This window comes from Podarcis raffonei, chromosome 8 (assembly GCF_027172205.1).
Source record: "Podarcis raffonei isolate rPodRaf1 chromosome 8, rPodRaf1.pri, whole genome shotgun sequence".
Taxonomy (NCBI): domain Eukaryota; kingdom Metazoa; phylum Chordata; class Lepidosauria; order Squamata; family Lacertidae; genus Podarcis; species Podarcis raffonei.
The window spans coordinates 83,088,083-83,101,118 of record NC_070609.1 but is presented as its reverse complement, the minus strand read 5'-3'; the positions used below and the strand labels follow the sequence as shown (position 1 = coordinate 83,101,118).

General features: G+C 48.3%; 2 protein-coding genes and 1 long non-coding RNA gene across 3 annotated transcripts; 1 reads left to right on the top strand and 2 right to left on the bottom strand.

Moving 5' to 3' along the window:
• The first annotated feature begins 1,043 nt into the window (after positions 1 to 1,043).
• Positions 1,044 to 4,967, top strand: LOC128420347 (disintegrin and metalloproteinase domain-containing protein 21-like). The gene is made up of 7 exons (XM_053401952.1): positions 1,044 to 1,115; positions 1,455 to 1,596; positions 1,717 to 1,784; positions 1,898 to 2,047; positions 2,459 to 2,601; positions 2,755 to 2,869; positions 2,920 to 4,967. Exons 1-7 carry the CDS (start codon positions 1,044 to 1,046, stop codon positions 4,678 to 4,680), a joined length of 2,451 nt encoding a protein of 816 aa, XP_053257927.1. The 3' UTR covers positions 4,681 to 4,967.
• Positions 4,968 to 6,154: 1,187 nt separating this feature from the next.
• LOC128419935 (transmembrane protein 116-like) lies at positions 6,155 to 11,328 on the bottom strand (the record flags this gene model as incomplete). Its single annotated transcript, XM_053401243.1, has 3 exons — positions 6,155 to 6,932; positions 10,652 to 10,725; positions 11,169 to 11,328. Coding segments are annotated over 3 exons (444 nt in total), but the record flags the coding sequence as incomplete, so codon positions are not given.
• LOC128419943 (uncharacterized) lies at positions 7,094 to 8,219 on the bottom strand. Its single transcript, XR_008331945.1, has 2 exons — positions 7,734 to 8,219; positions 7,094 to 7,306 (listed from the first exon to the last, which is right to left on the bottom strand). It is a non-coding gene; the product is annotated as an uncharacterized LOC128419943 (long non-coding RNA).
• Positions 11,329 to 13,036: the final 1,708 nt, after the last annotated feature.

Below are 13,036 nucleotides of genomic sequence, written 5' to 3'. Positions count from 1 at the left end.
GTAATCGAGTCCCGGCTTGGTTTCACCTCCATTAGTCCTAGTCCCAGGTGTCATGTGAGAGAAAGTGACCTCACGGTTCTTAATCAGTTCAGTTAGGGTGGTAAGCAGGTTCAAGCTTTCCAAAAGCAAATTTTTAATTGGCTCAAGTTCTTTGCTTATCTGTGTGAATTGAGTTTTGAGTAACTCTTCAAACATCCCTGACAAGTAGAAGATAAAGTTGTCCAGGTACTGTAACCTTAAGCTAAGAAATTTTAAATGACTATATTCCAAAAGACAAAACTAATTTTTTATTATACGCAATGTCTGCAGCAAGAATCCTGGTGGCTAAGTACCGGAAAGGGAATCAGTCACCCACTAGGGGAGAGTGGCTATGTAAGCTTTCAGAATACTTAGAATTAGCCAAATTGACAGACATAATAAGACAAAAACCAAAAAGTGAAGTAAAAAAAAGAATGGGAGTGCCTAAATGAATACCTCAAAAGTCAAGGTTCAAGGACAGAAATCTGGCTGAGTCTGGAATAACCTTGTGAAGTGAAAGGATATGAAAGAGGGATTTATATCTAGATGTTAGGCTAGAGGTGATAAAGAAAACAGGAAAACAGGAAGACACAATGAGAGATAAAGGAGGTGCTGTGGGATTGGTGGAAGTCAGTGTCTTGTTGTTGTTGTTTTTGTGTTTATAATAGTAACTTGTAAGATATGGATTAGGTTTTTTTTGTTTTTGTTGTTGCTTTCTTTAGTTTTCGAATGTTGATTTTTGTGTGTTGTGTATTGTTATTTTTAGATATCTTTCGTGTTGTTGTTGTTGTTGTGTGGAAAATACTAATAAAATTTTTTTTTTTAAAAAAAAACCCGGTCCATTTCTATGGTGGTGGTGCTTGGGGTCTTTGAAGGATGGGAGGCAATAAAACCATTTTACAAAAGTGCTACTCCTCTCTCCCCTCAGCATCCCAACCACAGCTTCTCCGGATGCGGCTGATCTTCTTCCTGAAAGCGACAGCAGGGACCAGCTGAAGACCAGACTTACGGATGTCGTCGCAACGATGAAGAGTAGGAAGATCCGCAGGAAGGCACTCCAAGATCTTTCCGCCTTCCTGCAGAAGATCCAGGAATCTGTGAGTTTCTGAAGGGAAGAATTGCAATCATGAAGGCTGTCAAGGCCTTCAGGCTGCTGCTTCTAGGCCCACCCTGCAAGGTGCCCAATGGACAATCAGGCATCCCAGCACTTACCCAATTTTGAGAACAGAGCTGGGCCATAGCAGAACAAATCCCATGAGAAAAGAAGTAAAAAGTGAACATCAGGAAAAGAGGGGTGGGAAGTCAAAAAGAAATGGGTTTTTTCTGCATAGGATGCTAAATGTTTTGGAATGTTTGGAAGATTTAATTAAAATGTTATAGGAAAAATGGTGATGGGTTGCTTCTCTTATCAGTCACTTCTCTTGGTTTCTTCTCAGCCATCGGTAGCGCTTTCTGCATCCTCCCTTGGCCAACTGGTGGCGATTTCCTGCCTTTGTGCGTTGGATCCAGACCCGGAGAGCAGGCAGCGGGCAGCAGAGGCCCTCTGCCATCTTCTGCCCATCCTGCGGCACAACGAAGGTAAGACTGGAAGAATGCATCCCAGCATGGGGTGGGGTGAGCAAAACCCAAACCAACCTTTTGACTTTCCTTTGCAGAGACACTGGCACGAACATCATGGAACCAAACGCTCATCTTCAGAGCTGAGAAGGTCCTCAAATCCACCAGAGGACCAGTTGTTCGTGAATAATTGTTACCATCTTGCCAGGGTAAGTCGCTGTCTCTCAAGCCACATGTTCTGGGTTCCGCAGAGGCAGCACCTGGGCTTTCTGCTCCCCAGCCCTGCCCTGTGGGCATCTCTGACTTTCCTCTCTTGCTTCAGGTCTTTGGCGCCTTTCTCCCTGCGGAGCAGCTCTTGGAGGCCATGTGCTTCCTGGCCAGAGACCTGGTTGTCGAGAGCAGCTTCAACCCACTGGATATCTCCCACTTACTGCAAGAATTCATCAAGCAGTTTGGCGGCACAAAAGTGGAGGTAAGGCATCTGCAAAGGTAGGAGAGAAGAAGATTCTCTGCTTGGTGTAGGGGAGGCAACCTCATGCCATTGGGTGGCCAGGACACATGTTAGTTGAGAGGGGCCTGGCAATGTCAGGACAAGAACCTCAGCCAAGGGTCCTGAGAAACATGGATTCAGGGATGGGGAATCCTCCTCCTTCTGGGAGCAGACTGGCAAGCTTCTTCTCTTGGCCCACAATGGATAGGGGAACTGGCGCCCTGGAGCTGCCTGGGTCCAATACTCCCCAGGACCCTGAGTGGTACCTTGGAAGGAAGAGGCTGTGGTGGCACAGGTCAAGGGTCCCTCTTTCAATGAGGGATGGAGGGATCTGCCTGCAGACAGCCCTGCTTCCTTGTACTCTCCAAGCAACCCTCTCCTTTTCTCTGACAGGTGAAGGTGCTGCTGGAGGCCTTCTATAAGATCAGCCAGGGGCCTACAGTGCAAGGCAGAAGAATGGCCGCCTTCGCTTTGTCCATATTGTCACACCACCACCTGGCGACAGTGGTTGAATACCTCCTCCAGTTTCCCTTCGGGTATGGAGCCCTCCAGGTTCTACTGGGCTAAGGGGGAGGTTGGCAAGCTGCAGGGCTTGCTCAGAAAGCCCTTGCTGCCATTTCCTCTCTCTGGAGCATGGCAGCAAGCAGAAGACTTGAATCTGACCATTGCTCTTGTTTTTGCATTCACAGAGACTGCGAGAGAGTGTGGAAGGAGGTTTTAGCATCGGCCGATCCAGAACAACTGATCCATCTCACGGCCGAGCAGCTTTACCAAAGCCCCTTGGCGGAATCTGCCACCGAAGTGGTAAGGACCTACCACCTGCTTTCTGGCTTCCTTCCCAGGGTAATATCTAGGGATTCCTGTATTCTGCAGAAAAGCAGGGAAAGCGTCAGGCAGAAGAACTGAGGGCGGAAAGAGGGACCCGGCGTGACCCAAGGCACCCAAAATACATTGAGCTGTACATTGTTGTGGACGAGAAGCTGTTTCAGTTTGAAGGTGCCAATGAAACCAGGATGGCATACCTCATTTTGGACATAGTTAACTTAATGGGTGTGCACTTCCGGGAGCTGCACACAAGTATTGTCCTGATTGGACTGGAGATCTGGAACACAGGCAGCCCTTTCGAGGTTACAAATGAGGTTGGGTTGCTTCTGAATAATTTCAACAGCTGGAGAGTGAACGGTCTTGCGAAGTGGATGAAGCACGACACAGCCCTGTTGCTCACTCACCAGGAGTTCGAGCACACCCTCGGGAAGTCATATGGTAATGCCATCTGCAGGCCAAGCTATTCTGCAGGGGTTTTGAGCTACTTGCAGAAGAATCCAATTCTCTTTTCAAGGGCCATGTCCCATGAGTTGGGTCATCACATGGGGCTTGAACACGACGAATCCAACTGTGTTTGTGGAGGATACAAAACCTGTGTCATGCATTCGTACAAGGCAGAAACGAACAAGTTCAGCAACTGCAGCATTCACACTTTTGCAGAACTTGTGCTGGAAGGGAACCTGGACTGCCTGAACAACAGGCCCCAAAAGATACCATCTATCAAGCATTGTGGCAATGGAGTGTTGGATAAGGGAGAAGAATGCGACTGCGGCGGCACGCAGAGGTGCAAGCAGAATCTTTGCTGCAACCCTGACTGCACCTTGAAGCCACGTGCACAATGCTCTTCTGGGCCATGTTGTAAAAACTGTCACTTCCTTCCAAGTGGAGACCTTTGTCGAATTCAGATCAATGAGTGTGACCTTCCTGAGTACTGTAGTGGGAAATCTGAGTGGTGCCCCAATGATGTGTACATGCAAGACGGGACGCCATGCAGCAAACTCGATTCCCATTGTTATGCCAAGCAGTGTTGGACTCACAACTACCTGTGCGCCAGGATCTTTGGCTATGGAGCCACAGCGGCTCCAGCATCCTGCTTTCAGTCTCGGAATAGTGTGGGGGATGCGTATGGCAACTGTGGCAGGGATTGGACAGGAGGTACTTTTGTGAAATGCCAGCCTCAAGACGTAAAGTGCGGGAGAGTTCAGTGTACCAACGTCAGAAACATACCTTCAATGCCACACTATGCCGTGACTCCCACTGAGTTGTCAGGCACTAGCGCTAGCTGCTGGAGTGTGGCCTACCATGGCGGGACAGATTTTGTGGATCTCGGAATGGTGCCTGATGGCACTCCATGTGGCCCTGGGAAACTCTGCAAGAACCATACGTGCATTTTCAGGAAGAAGGCAGTGTGTGATCCCAACAAAAAGTGCAATGACAGAGGTGTTTGTAACAACCTCAATAACTGCCACTGCAACAGTGGCTGGGCCCCTCCAAACTGCATGTTTTGGGGGTCTGGGGGAAGCATCGATGGTGGGTATCCAAGGCAGAACTGGAGCACAAAAGTCGTGAAACGAACTTTTGAAACAGTGATCCCTCTAGGAGTCCTGGTTCTTGCCGCTATCACTTTTATTGTGCCAAGGCTGCGGAAGCTACCAGAATGGTGTAGGCAATTCACCAGCTCACGGGTTGGAGGGAATCTGCAAGGCAGCAGCCTAGATGTTGACAAAGTTGATTCCTGTCGCGTTTGCAAAGTAAAGGAAGGATTGAACTCTACAGATTCCAAAGAGTAATGCTTGTGGACATTTCAAGGCATCCTTGGACCTCCTGTTAAGACATCGACTGCACTCCAAAGCATCTATAATAAAGCAGAGGTTGGTGGCAAGTGGACTCCAGTTCCCATCATCCCTGGCTGTTGACCATGCTGTGCCAGTGGCTGATGGGAACTGTAGTTCAGCCATATGTCGGGGCGGCGCACATGCTCCCTCATCCCAGAAATAAATTTCCCCTGTATATAGTCCTTATAATAGGAGCAATTGTAATACGGTCTTTGCTCTAATAAAATTTGCATTTTCCCCCAGTTGCAAAAGCCTTAAGAAGAATGCACTGAAATAGTTTAATGAAATCAAATGTTTCATTCCGTGCTGTGTAACCTAGCAGTAGTAAAACAGTTTGTCCTTGTTGGGTGACTAACTCAGAACTTCAAGGACCATTAAGTGTCATTTCACTAGCATTTAGGAACTGGGTTTGCACAATTAACCATGTGTACAAACTTGGCTTTCCCTCACTCGCCCTTTTCATCCAGGGTGAAACAGCAAAGACATAACAGGAGAAGAGTCCTGGCGAGTCAGGCCAATGGCCCATCAAGTCCAACATCATGTTCTTACAGTGGCCAAACAGAGGCATGTGGTAAACCCACAAGCAGGACCTGAGCACAAGATTCTCTTATTGCAATTTGATGGCCAGGGCTGAGGGCAGTTTTGGTTCAAAGCGGCTGGAGGACACCATGTTGGCCAAAACTGAGCTTAGGCTGAGCAAATGATGGAAGAGAGACATGCTTATATGGCCGCCCAAACTTGCCCAGGAGGGAGTCCCATTGCAGGGGTGGCACTTGCTTCCAAGTAAGCATGCAGAGATGTGCACAACTCGCAATGTATTCAAAGGGCCCCCTCCGTGTGTACAAGCGTACACACACACCACACACGATGGTGTGGTGTGTGTATGAGTCAGTGATAGCGCAGTAGTTAGAGAGCTGGACTAGGTCTGGGAGAGACTTGGGTTCGAATCCCCACTCAGACACGAAGCTCACGGGGTGGCTCTTGTGCCAGTCACAGTAGCTTTGCCTAACCTACCTCACAGGGTTGTCGTAAGGATAAAGTGGGGAGGAGTAGGAGGTAAGCCAGCTTGAGCTCCTGGGAGGAAAGATGAGATACAAGAAGAAGAAGAAGAAGAAGAAGAAGGGTAGTTTGGATTTGATATCCCGCTTTATCACTACCTGAAGGAGTCTCAAAGCAGCTAACAATCTCCTTTCCCTTCCTCCCCCACAACAAACACTCTGTGAGGTGAGTGGGGCTGAGAGACTTCAGAGAAGTGTGACTGGCCCAAGGTCACCCAGCAGCTGCATGTGGAGGAGCGGGGAATCGAACCCGGTTCACCAGATTACGAGTCCACCGCTCTTAAGCACTACACCACACTGGCTCATATAAATGTTAACAGTAGTAGTAGTAGTAATAATAATAATAATAATAATATCCAAGACAATAAATGCCACATGTTCCCTTTTGTCTTTACTGTTGAGTGGAAAACGACAAAAACAAGCAGCTCTGAGGAAGAAAAGGTCGGCCCCACAGCAGCCTATTATCACACACATCCAGATTCCAACACAGTCCTGGAATAATCTCCTGTACAGGAACGGCTGCAGAATTAAAAGAGGCTCCCCCTCGCCCATATAAGTAACGGTTGTCAAACACACCATCCAGGTCCCATGACGAAGCCTCAGTTTTCCTGCTCCACCAAAAGGCTCATTGGGGAGAGGTTGCCGTTGCTGCCGCCGCTGGCCCATCGCAGTCTTGCTCCTTGTGTAGACCAGTCCTTTTTTGAATGCCAAAGTTATTGGCCGTTCCCTCCCACCTGATAGGTTACAGGGCGCTGGACTGGATAAGGTCTCTTTAACTTGGCAGGGCATGGGTGGGATCAGGTGGGGAGCCTGGTGGGCCAAGGTGGCTGGGCTGCCCACCTTCCCCTCTGGCAATACGTGGCAGTGAGGAGGGTGCCAAAGGAGTGGGAGGAGAGAGTTTCGGGTGCTCAGCCAGAGGGACTCCAAAAGCTCCCTTGCTCACAGCGCCGTGGAGCCCGCAGCGGACTTGGCCTCCACCTGGCGTCCAGCAGCGGGCAGCGTGCTTTCGTAGAACCTCTTCTGGGACCGCAGGAGCGGCGTCTGGGTCTCGCCGTCTTGGCAGGCCCTGCGCTTCATGCAGCGGAACGTATGCTGGGTCCAGCAGTAAACAGCGCAGTTCAGGAGGCCCTGGGATGACGCTGTCAGGGCCTAGGAGAGAGATGGGGAGACGGGCGGGTCAGTGGCTGCAGCAGAACTGGAGAGCAGCAAAATTCCAGTTGAAGCAGCAGAATACGGTGGTGCCATTTCAATCAGCTCTTTCCCACCCCCTCAAGACCATGAGGACTACCACCTTAATTTACTCTTTAAGGGGGGAAGGAACACAACGCAGCACTAAACCCCTTGATCTGCATGCTGAAGGTCTTGGGTTCAATCCCTGACACCTCCAGGTAGGTCTGGGAGGGACCCTTGCCTGAAAGCCACTGGTCCAACTCCATGAAATACCGTATTTTTCGCTTTATAGGACACACCGGGCCATAGGACGCACTGGACCATAGGAGGGGGAGAACAGGAAAAAAAATATTCTCCCCCTCTCTGCTCAGCGCCCCTACAGCGAAGCGGCAGGATAAATGGAGCCCCTTCCATTTCTCCTCCCGCTTGGCTGAAGGGGCGCTGCGCAGCTCTTCCTCTTGGCTGAAGCCAGGAGAGTCTTGCTCTCCCGGCTTCAGCAAAAGGAACCCGAAGCCTTTGGAGCGCATCGTGAGGTCCCGCTGTGCTCGAAAGGCTTCAGGGATAGCCACCTGAAGCCTTTGGAGCGCAGCAGGAACTCGTGCTGCACTCCAAAGGCTTCAGGTTCCTTTCGCTGATCGACCCCTCTCGCTCTCCAGGCTTCAGCGAAAGCAACACGAAGCCTCCAGAGCGCGGAGGGAGTGCTCCCTCTGCGCTTCGGAGGCTTCGCGTTGCTATCGCTGAAGCCAAGGAGCCTGCATTCGCTCCATAGGACGCACACACATGTCCCCTTAATTTTTGGAGGGGGAAAAGTGCGTCCTATAGAGTGAAAAATACGGTACTTTGCTTTCATGTTGAGGCCTAGTCCGTTTCCAGCCTCTCTGGAGTCTCCTATCCTCACTGTTGCTGCTGTTTACTGTGCTTTTCTTCGGCTATCACCCTGTTTTCCTCCCTTAAATGTATTCCGTCTCCTTATCCACATCTTTAAACAGACAAAAAGGCCTCCTCTGAAATTGTTTGCCTCAGCTTTCCCCCCCTTTTCGTACCTTCCGCATTCGAAACAAGGTGCTCTACCGCTGCCCCTCCCCAATAGAAATCTTTGACATGAAATAACATGAATAGTGCCCCCGACTCTCCTTGGGTTGTCATGGACCTGTTGCTCATCCTCTCAGCCTGACATACCTCACAGGGTTGGCGTTAGAATAAAATGGCAACACAGGGAGGGGGGACAGTGTAGATTGTCATCTGAGAAGATACTGGGGTAGAAATCCCATAAACTGAGTGGCCCCAAAGAGCAGCCACCTCCACCCCCCAAAAAAAATCCCCATTTGCTTTTCAGAAGGAGCATCCAGTGCCATTTTGAAAGACGAGTAGAACCTGCAACAAAATGTTGCAGCGGGGTTCAACACACTGCAGCCCCTTTTGCTCGCCTCCTGGAAAAGGCCTAGTTAAGCATGACAGTTCCATTTCCTTCTCCATCCTGTTTTTTCTATTAAAAAAAAAACCCACCTGCCCAAAAGCAAAAGTCGATCAGCATTGTGTAGCTCCTGAACATGCTCAGTAGACTTGCCAGGTTAGGAGCACCCCCGTCCCCATAGATTTCAGGGCCCAAACTTGAGACCTGGGGGGTGGAGGGGGTGCTGGTGATTATCTCTGCCCTCCCTCCCACCACTGAGCCCTGAAGATGAAAAGAGGGGGGAGCAGAGGCGGGCAGGACCCTACAAGCCTAGGCAATAAGTTGTAGCCAGCTCACACAGGGCTGAAGCGAACAAGCTGTATGCAGAGTTGTCTTCATAAAAAATCATTTTTGAAAAAGGCACTCTCACCCAGCTGGAGATGACAGAAAAACCTGTTCCTGTCTTCCCTGGGCTGTTTTAGCATTCCCCTACCCCAACATAACGGGACACAGGTGGCGCTGTGGGTTAAACCACAGAGCCTGGGACTTGCCGATCAGAAGGTTGGCTGTTCGAATCCCCGCAACGGGGTGAGCTCCCATTGCTCGGTCCCTGCTCCTGCCAACCTAGCAGTTCAAAAGCACTTCAAAGTGTAAGCAGATAAATAGGTACCGCTCCGTGGAAAGGTAAATGGCGTTTCCGTGTGCTGCTGTGGTTCGCCAGAAGCAGCTTAGTCATGCTGGCCACATGACCCAGAAGCTGTACGCCGGCTCCTTTGGCCAATAAAGCGAGATGAGCACCGCAACCCCAGAGTCGGTCATGGCTGGACCTAATGGTCAGAGGTCCCTTTACCTTTACTCCAACATATTTTCTGAACTTCTGCAAACTTTGAGTGATGCTTTCCTCTCTCTTGGAAGGTGGACGGTGCAATTGGCAGGTGGAGAATGAGTTTGTTATTAGTTTTTAGGATTCATTTTAACGTGGCTTTATTACCCCAGCTGCAGTCGGGGCAAGGGGCCCACCGTGCAGGGCTAGCCCATAGGTCCCATTGTCCACAGCGCTGGTCATATCAGTGGTGCCGTCAGGGGTTGACCTGAGGCTCACATTGTTTGTTTTATTTTTATTTATTTTCCTTGCATTGACAGCTTCCGTCATGGAGCCCAGAGGGATCCAAATGTGGCTCCCACGCAATCACTGTGGGATGTAATCCATGAGAGGCAGTCAAGTACAACATTCCTTGTAACGCTAGAGAAAACATGCGAGGGAATGTTTGGTCCAGCCAGTCAAAACTTCCTGTTCCTCCTGGCTGGAGCATCCTTCCTTTTGCATGTGATAGAAGGTGGGCGTGACCTTACCTGTCCAGGTAACAAAAGGACAAGTCACACAGCTCCCCTCTTTCTCTTTGACTTCCTTCATCGTTTGACCAGCTTCTAGCTAGGACTGCTCTGCTAGCTCTCAGCTAGCAGCAGCACTGGGATTATTCCCCCATATGGGGTAGATCCACATGTACATATTGGTAACTAAGTTTGCCTTCAGGGATCCAACTGTGAACTGATGTGAGTAAACTTGTTTTTATCATCTTTGAATAAGATTGTGGCATCTTTATTCTTTTTAAGAAGGATTCAAGGGAATTTACCAGGAACGTACAATTCAATCTGAGACAGGTTGAATTGTATAATAGTGAAAGGCTCACACGAGACTGCAACCAGTTATTTGCTGTGCATGAGAAGAGGAATGTAAACTCTGCTAAGGAAAGGAAATTGCTAGCACGTTAGGAAGGATATTAATAAACAATATATCCTCTCCTGCCACCCTGAACATTCCCACAATCACTTGCTCAGGCATTGACAAGGCCCAGACCTGCTTGTTTTCAGCAAGGTAACAGGGCTGCTCGCATTTGAATTTGTATTTCTCAGAACCGTATTCAATTTAAAAATAAACAACAACTGCACATAAAACCATGCAATGAAAACCATATAAAAATGTTAAAATCAGAAATCGGATAACTGTTGTGGGGGCGGGGAATGCATTCTTAATTGCCTGCATAAGCCTGATGGAAAAGAAAAAAATTTCAGCGGGCATTGAAAACCTGGCACAAAAAGGCGCCTGCTAAATCTCTAGTGGCGCAGAGTTCCACAGGACTGGGCCAACAACACTAAAGTCTCTGCTTCTTGTTGTTGTCAAATTTGCGTCATAAACTCGGGGCACAAGCAAAGACTCTCCTGCAGGTGATCGAGGGTTCAGGCGATCTCCGAGTTACCCGGGACCTAAGTTGTTCAGGGCTTCAAAGATTAACACAATGCTTACCTCTAAAACACAAAATCCCATGTACGGCCTGGTGTGCTCCAAAGATGTCAGTCTGAAGATTCCAAGGATAAAGGCTGGAAAAATCAAAAGGGGAGGACTCAGTCACCAATAATATCACATCGCTGTAGCCCCAAAGTGACTTCAGTAAGGCACAGCTAGGTGTTTTTATTTCCCCAGCCAATTATTTGTTTTACTTATTAAACCTGCATCCTCTCAAAGAAATCCCAAAACTTCAAAACTTTAAAGCAGGCTTCCTCAACCTCAGCACTCCAGATGTTTTCAGACTACAATTCCCATCATCACCTGCCCCTAATTTTCCAGAATGCTTTTTTTGTGGGTTATCGGGAGAAAAGGTAAGAAGGAACATTGTTTTATTTATTTCCTTTAAATTAACTTATCTGAGAGGGCAAGCCACAGATATATCTATATCTACTTATCCGGGGGTAACTCTCATGGACTTTCTAGACACGTAACAAGGCAGACTGTCAAAGGCAGGGCATTCCCCAGCTTTCCTTACCTGGACCCCAGCAGCAAAAAAATATCATGGGGTACAAAAACACTCTTTGCTCTACCATCTTAATCATCGCCCACTCCTGATCGCCCACGTAGCCGGTTGAATTCAGAAACCTCTTGTACAGCGCTCTGGCTTGGAGAAGCAAAACCTGCAGAAAAACCAAAACCAGTTATCAGAATCTACTACAGTCATAGCTCATGTTACGGATGCTTCAGGTTACATGTTTTCGGGTTACGGACTGCGGGAAACCCGGAAGTACCGGAACAGGTTACTTCTGGGTTTCGCCGCTCGCACATGTGCAGAAACGCTGAATTGCGCATGCACAGAAGCGCCAAATTGCGCCTGTGCAGACGTGGTGCTTCAGGATGTGAATGATGCGGGTTGCGGACGTGCCTCCATCACGAATTACGTCCGCAACCCGAGGTTCCACTGTAGTTCCTCCTGATTGCCTTTAATGAGGAGGGCTTGGGCTCTAAGCCTCAGGCAGCAATGAAGCCCAGGATTAAATACACCCTGACTTCCTCAGAGGAAGGTGTTGCTAGAAATCTCACTAACATGAGCAATACACTCAATGTGTAAATAAAATAAAATTCAGCACAACCTTCTCTTATAATAGCAATGAAGTAGATGAAACAGGTAGCACTAAAAATACAGCAAAATCGCATCTGGCATGTGAGTTACATTTAGGGCTGGGCGATATATTGATACAGCATCCAAAACTGGTTTGAAGTCTATACTGTGATATCGGCGTCATAGTTTTAGACCTGGCAACATATCGCAAAACATGACGTGAAGCCAGCCAATGCCTCTACATAGCTCCAGCCTTATTTCAGACTACGTGATATATCGGTATATTGCTATGTTTAGCTGGTGATATATTGCAATGTTGAAAACCAGATATTGAACAGCCCCATATATGCAAAACCACATATACTTGATCCGCCCTCCTGTGACCCTCCTTACTTTCCTGAGCCAGCACGAGAGCAGACCTTACCCTCCAAGCAAGGCAGAGAGCTTTTAAGCACTTTGCTTTCCTTAATGGGCACGTCTCATTCAGCACACAAGCTCTGAGATGCCCTCACGAGATCTCATAGGGCCATTTAAGTTCCCGTGAAATCTCATGAGAGCCCAGTAGACAACGTGGGGTGCTTAAAAGCTCTTTCCACATCAGGAAAACACAGCACAAAATGAGCTTTTTACGCTCTCCACCTTGCATGCAATTAATTTGCAAGGTTTCAATTTGCAGGGTTGAAATTGTGGAAGTCAATTGCCCATAAGATGCAATTGCATTGTATTGCAAAAATGGTATCTCACACCGATACGCCCATCCAACATTGGCTCTTCCTAGTCTTCCAAATGCTAGAGAACGTTGGGGTCTCATCAGCATGTGGTGGGCATGTGGGAAAGTGGCTCAGTTCCAGGAAGAATTTGTTGAAATAAAAGCAAATACTGAACCAAACACGTCTAAATATCCAGAGCTGGCTCTGCTCAGCCTTTCTGCACGAGGTAGCACTAAGTTACAGTTCAAACCCCTGGTGGCCAGGCTCGTAATAATGAAATGCTGGAAGAATCTGGGGGGGGGGGGCTGCTTCTTTGACAAACTGGTACAATGCAGTATGTTAAGCAGCACTTGTGGAAAAATTGACTAACAGAATAAAATTCACATATGGTTTAAAGCACAAAGACTCTTTTGCAATAGACAGGGACAGCTTTATTATGTACACAGCTAAAAATGAAAACAGAGGACTCCCTTCACATTATGAAATTGTTGGGTAAGCATAAACTGTATAGTTATGGGTTTGCAGGGAGCAAGGGTCTCCTAAAATTCCTGGGTGCCCGGTTCTCCCCACAGTTTCTGAAATTAGTAAATG

Excerpts from the sequence above, each read along its gene's own strand:
- LOC128420347 (XM_053401952.1), top strand. The coding sequence starts at position 1,044 with ATGAAGAGTAGGAAGATCCGCAGGAAGGCACTCCAAGATCTTTCCGCC. Across the intron at positions 1,785-1,897 it reads ATTGTTACCATCTTGCCAGG|GTCTTTGGCGCCTTTCTCCC; the intron begins GTAAGTCGCTGT and ends CTCTTGCTTCAG. Across the intron at positions 2,602-2,754 it reads CTCCTCCAGTTTCCCTTCGG|AGACTGCGAGAGAGTGTGGA; the intron begins GTATGGAGCCCT and ends TTGCATTCACAG.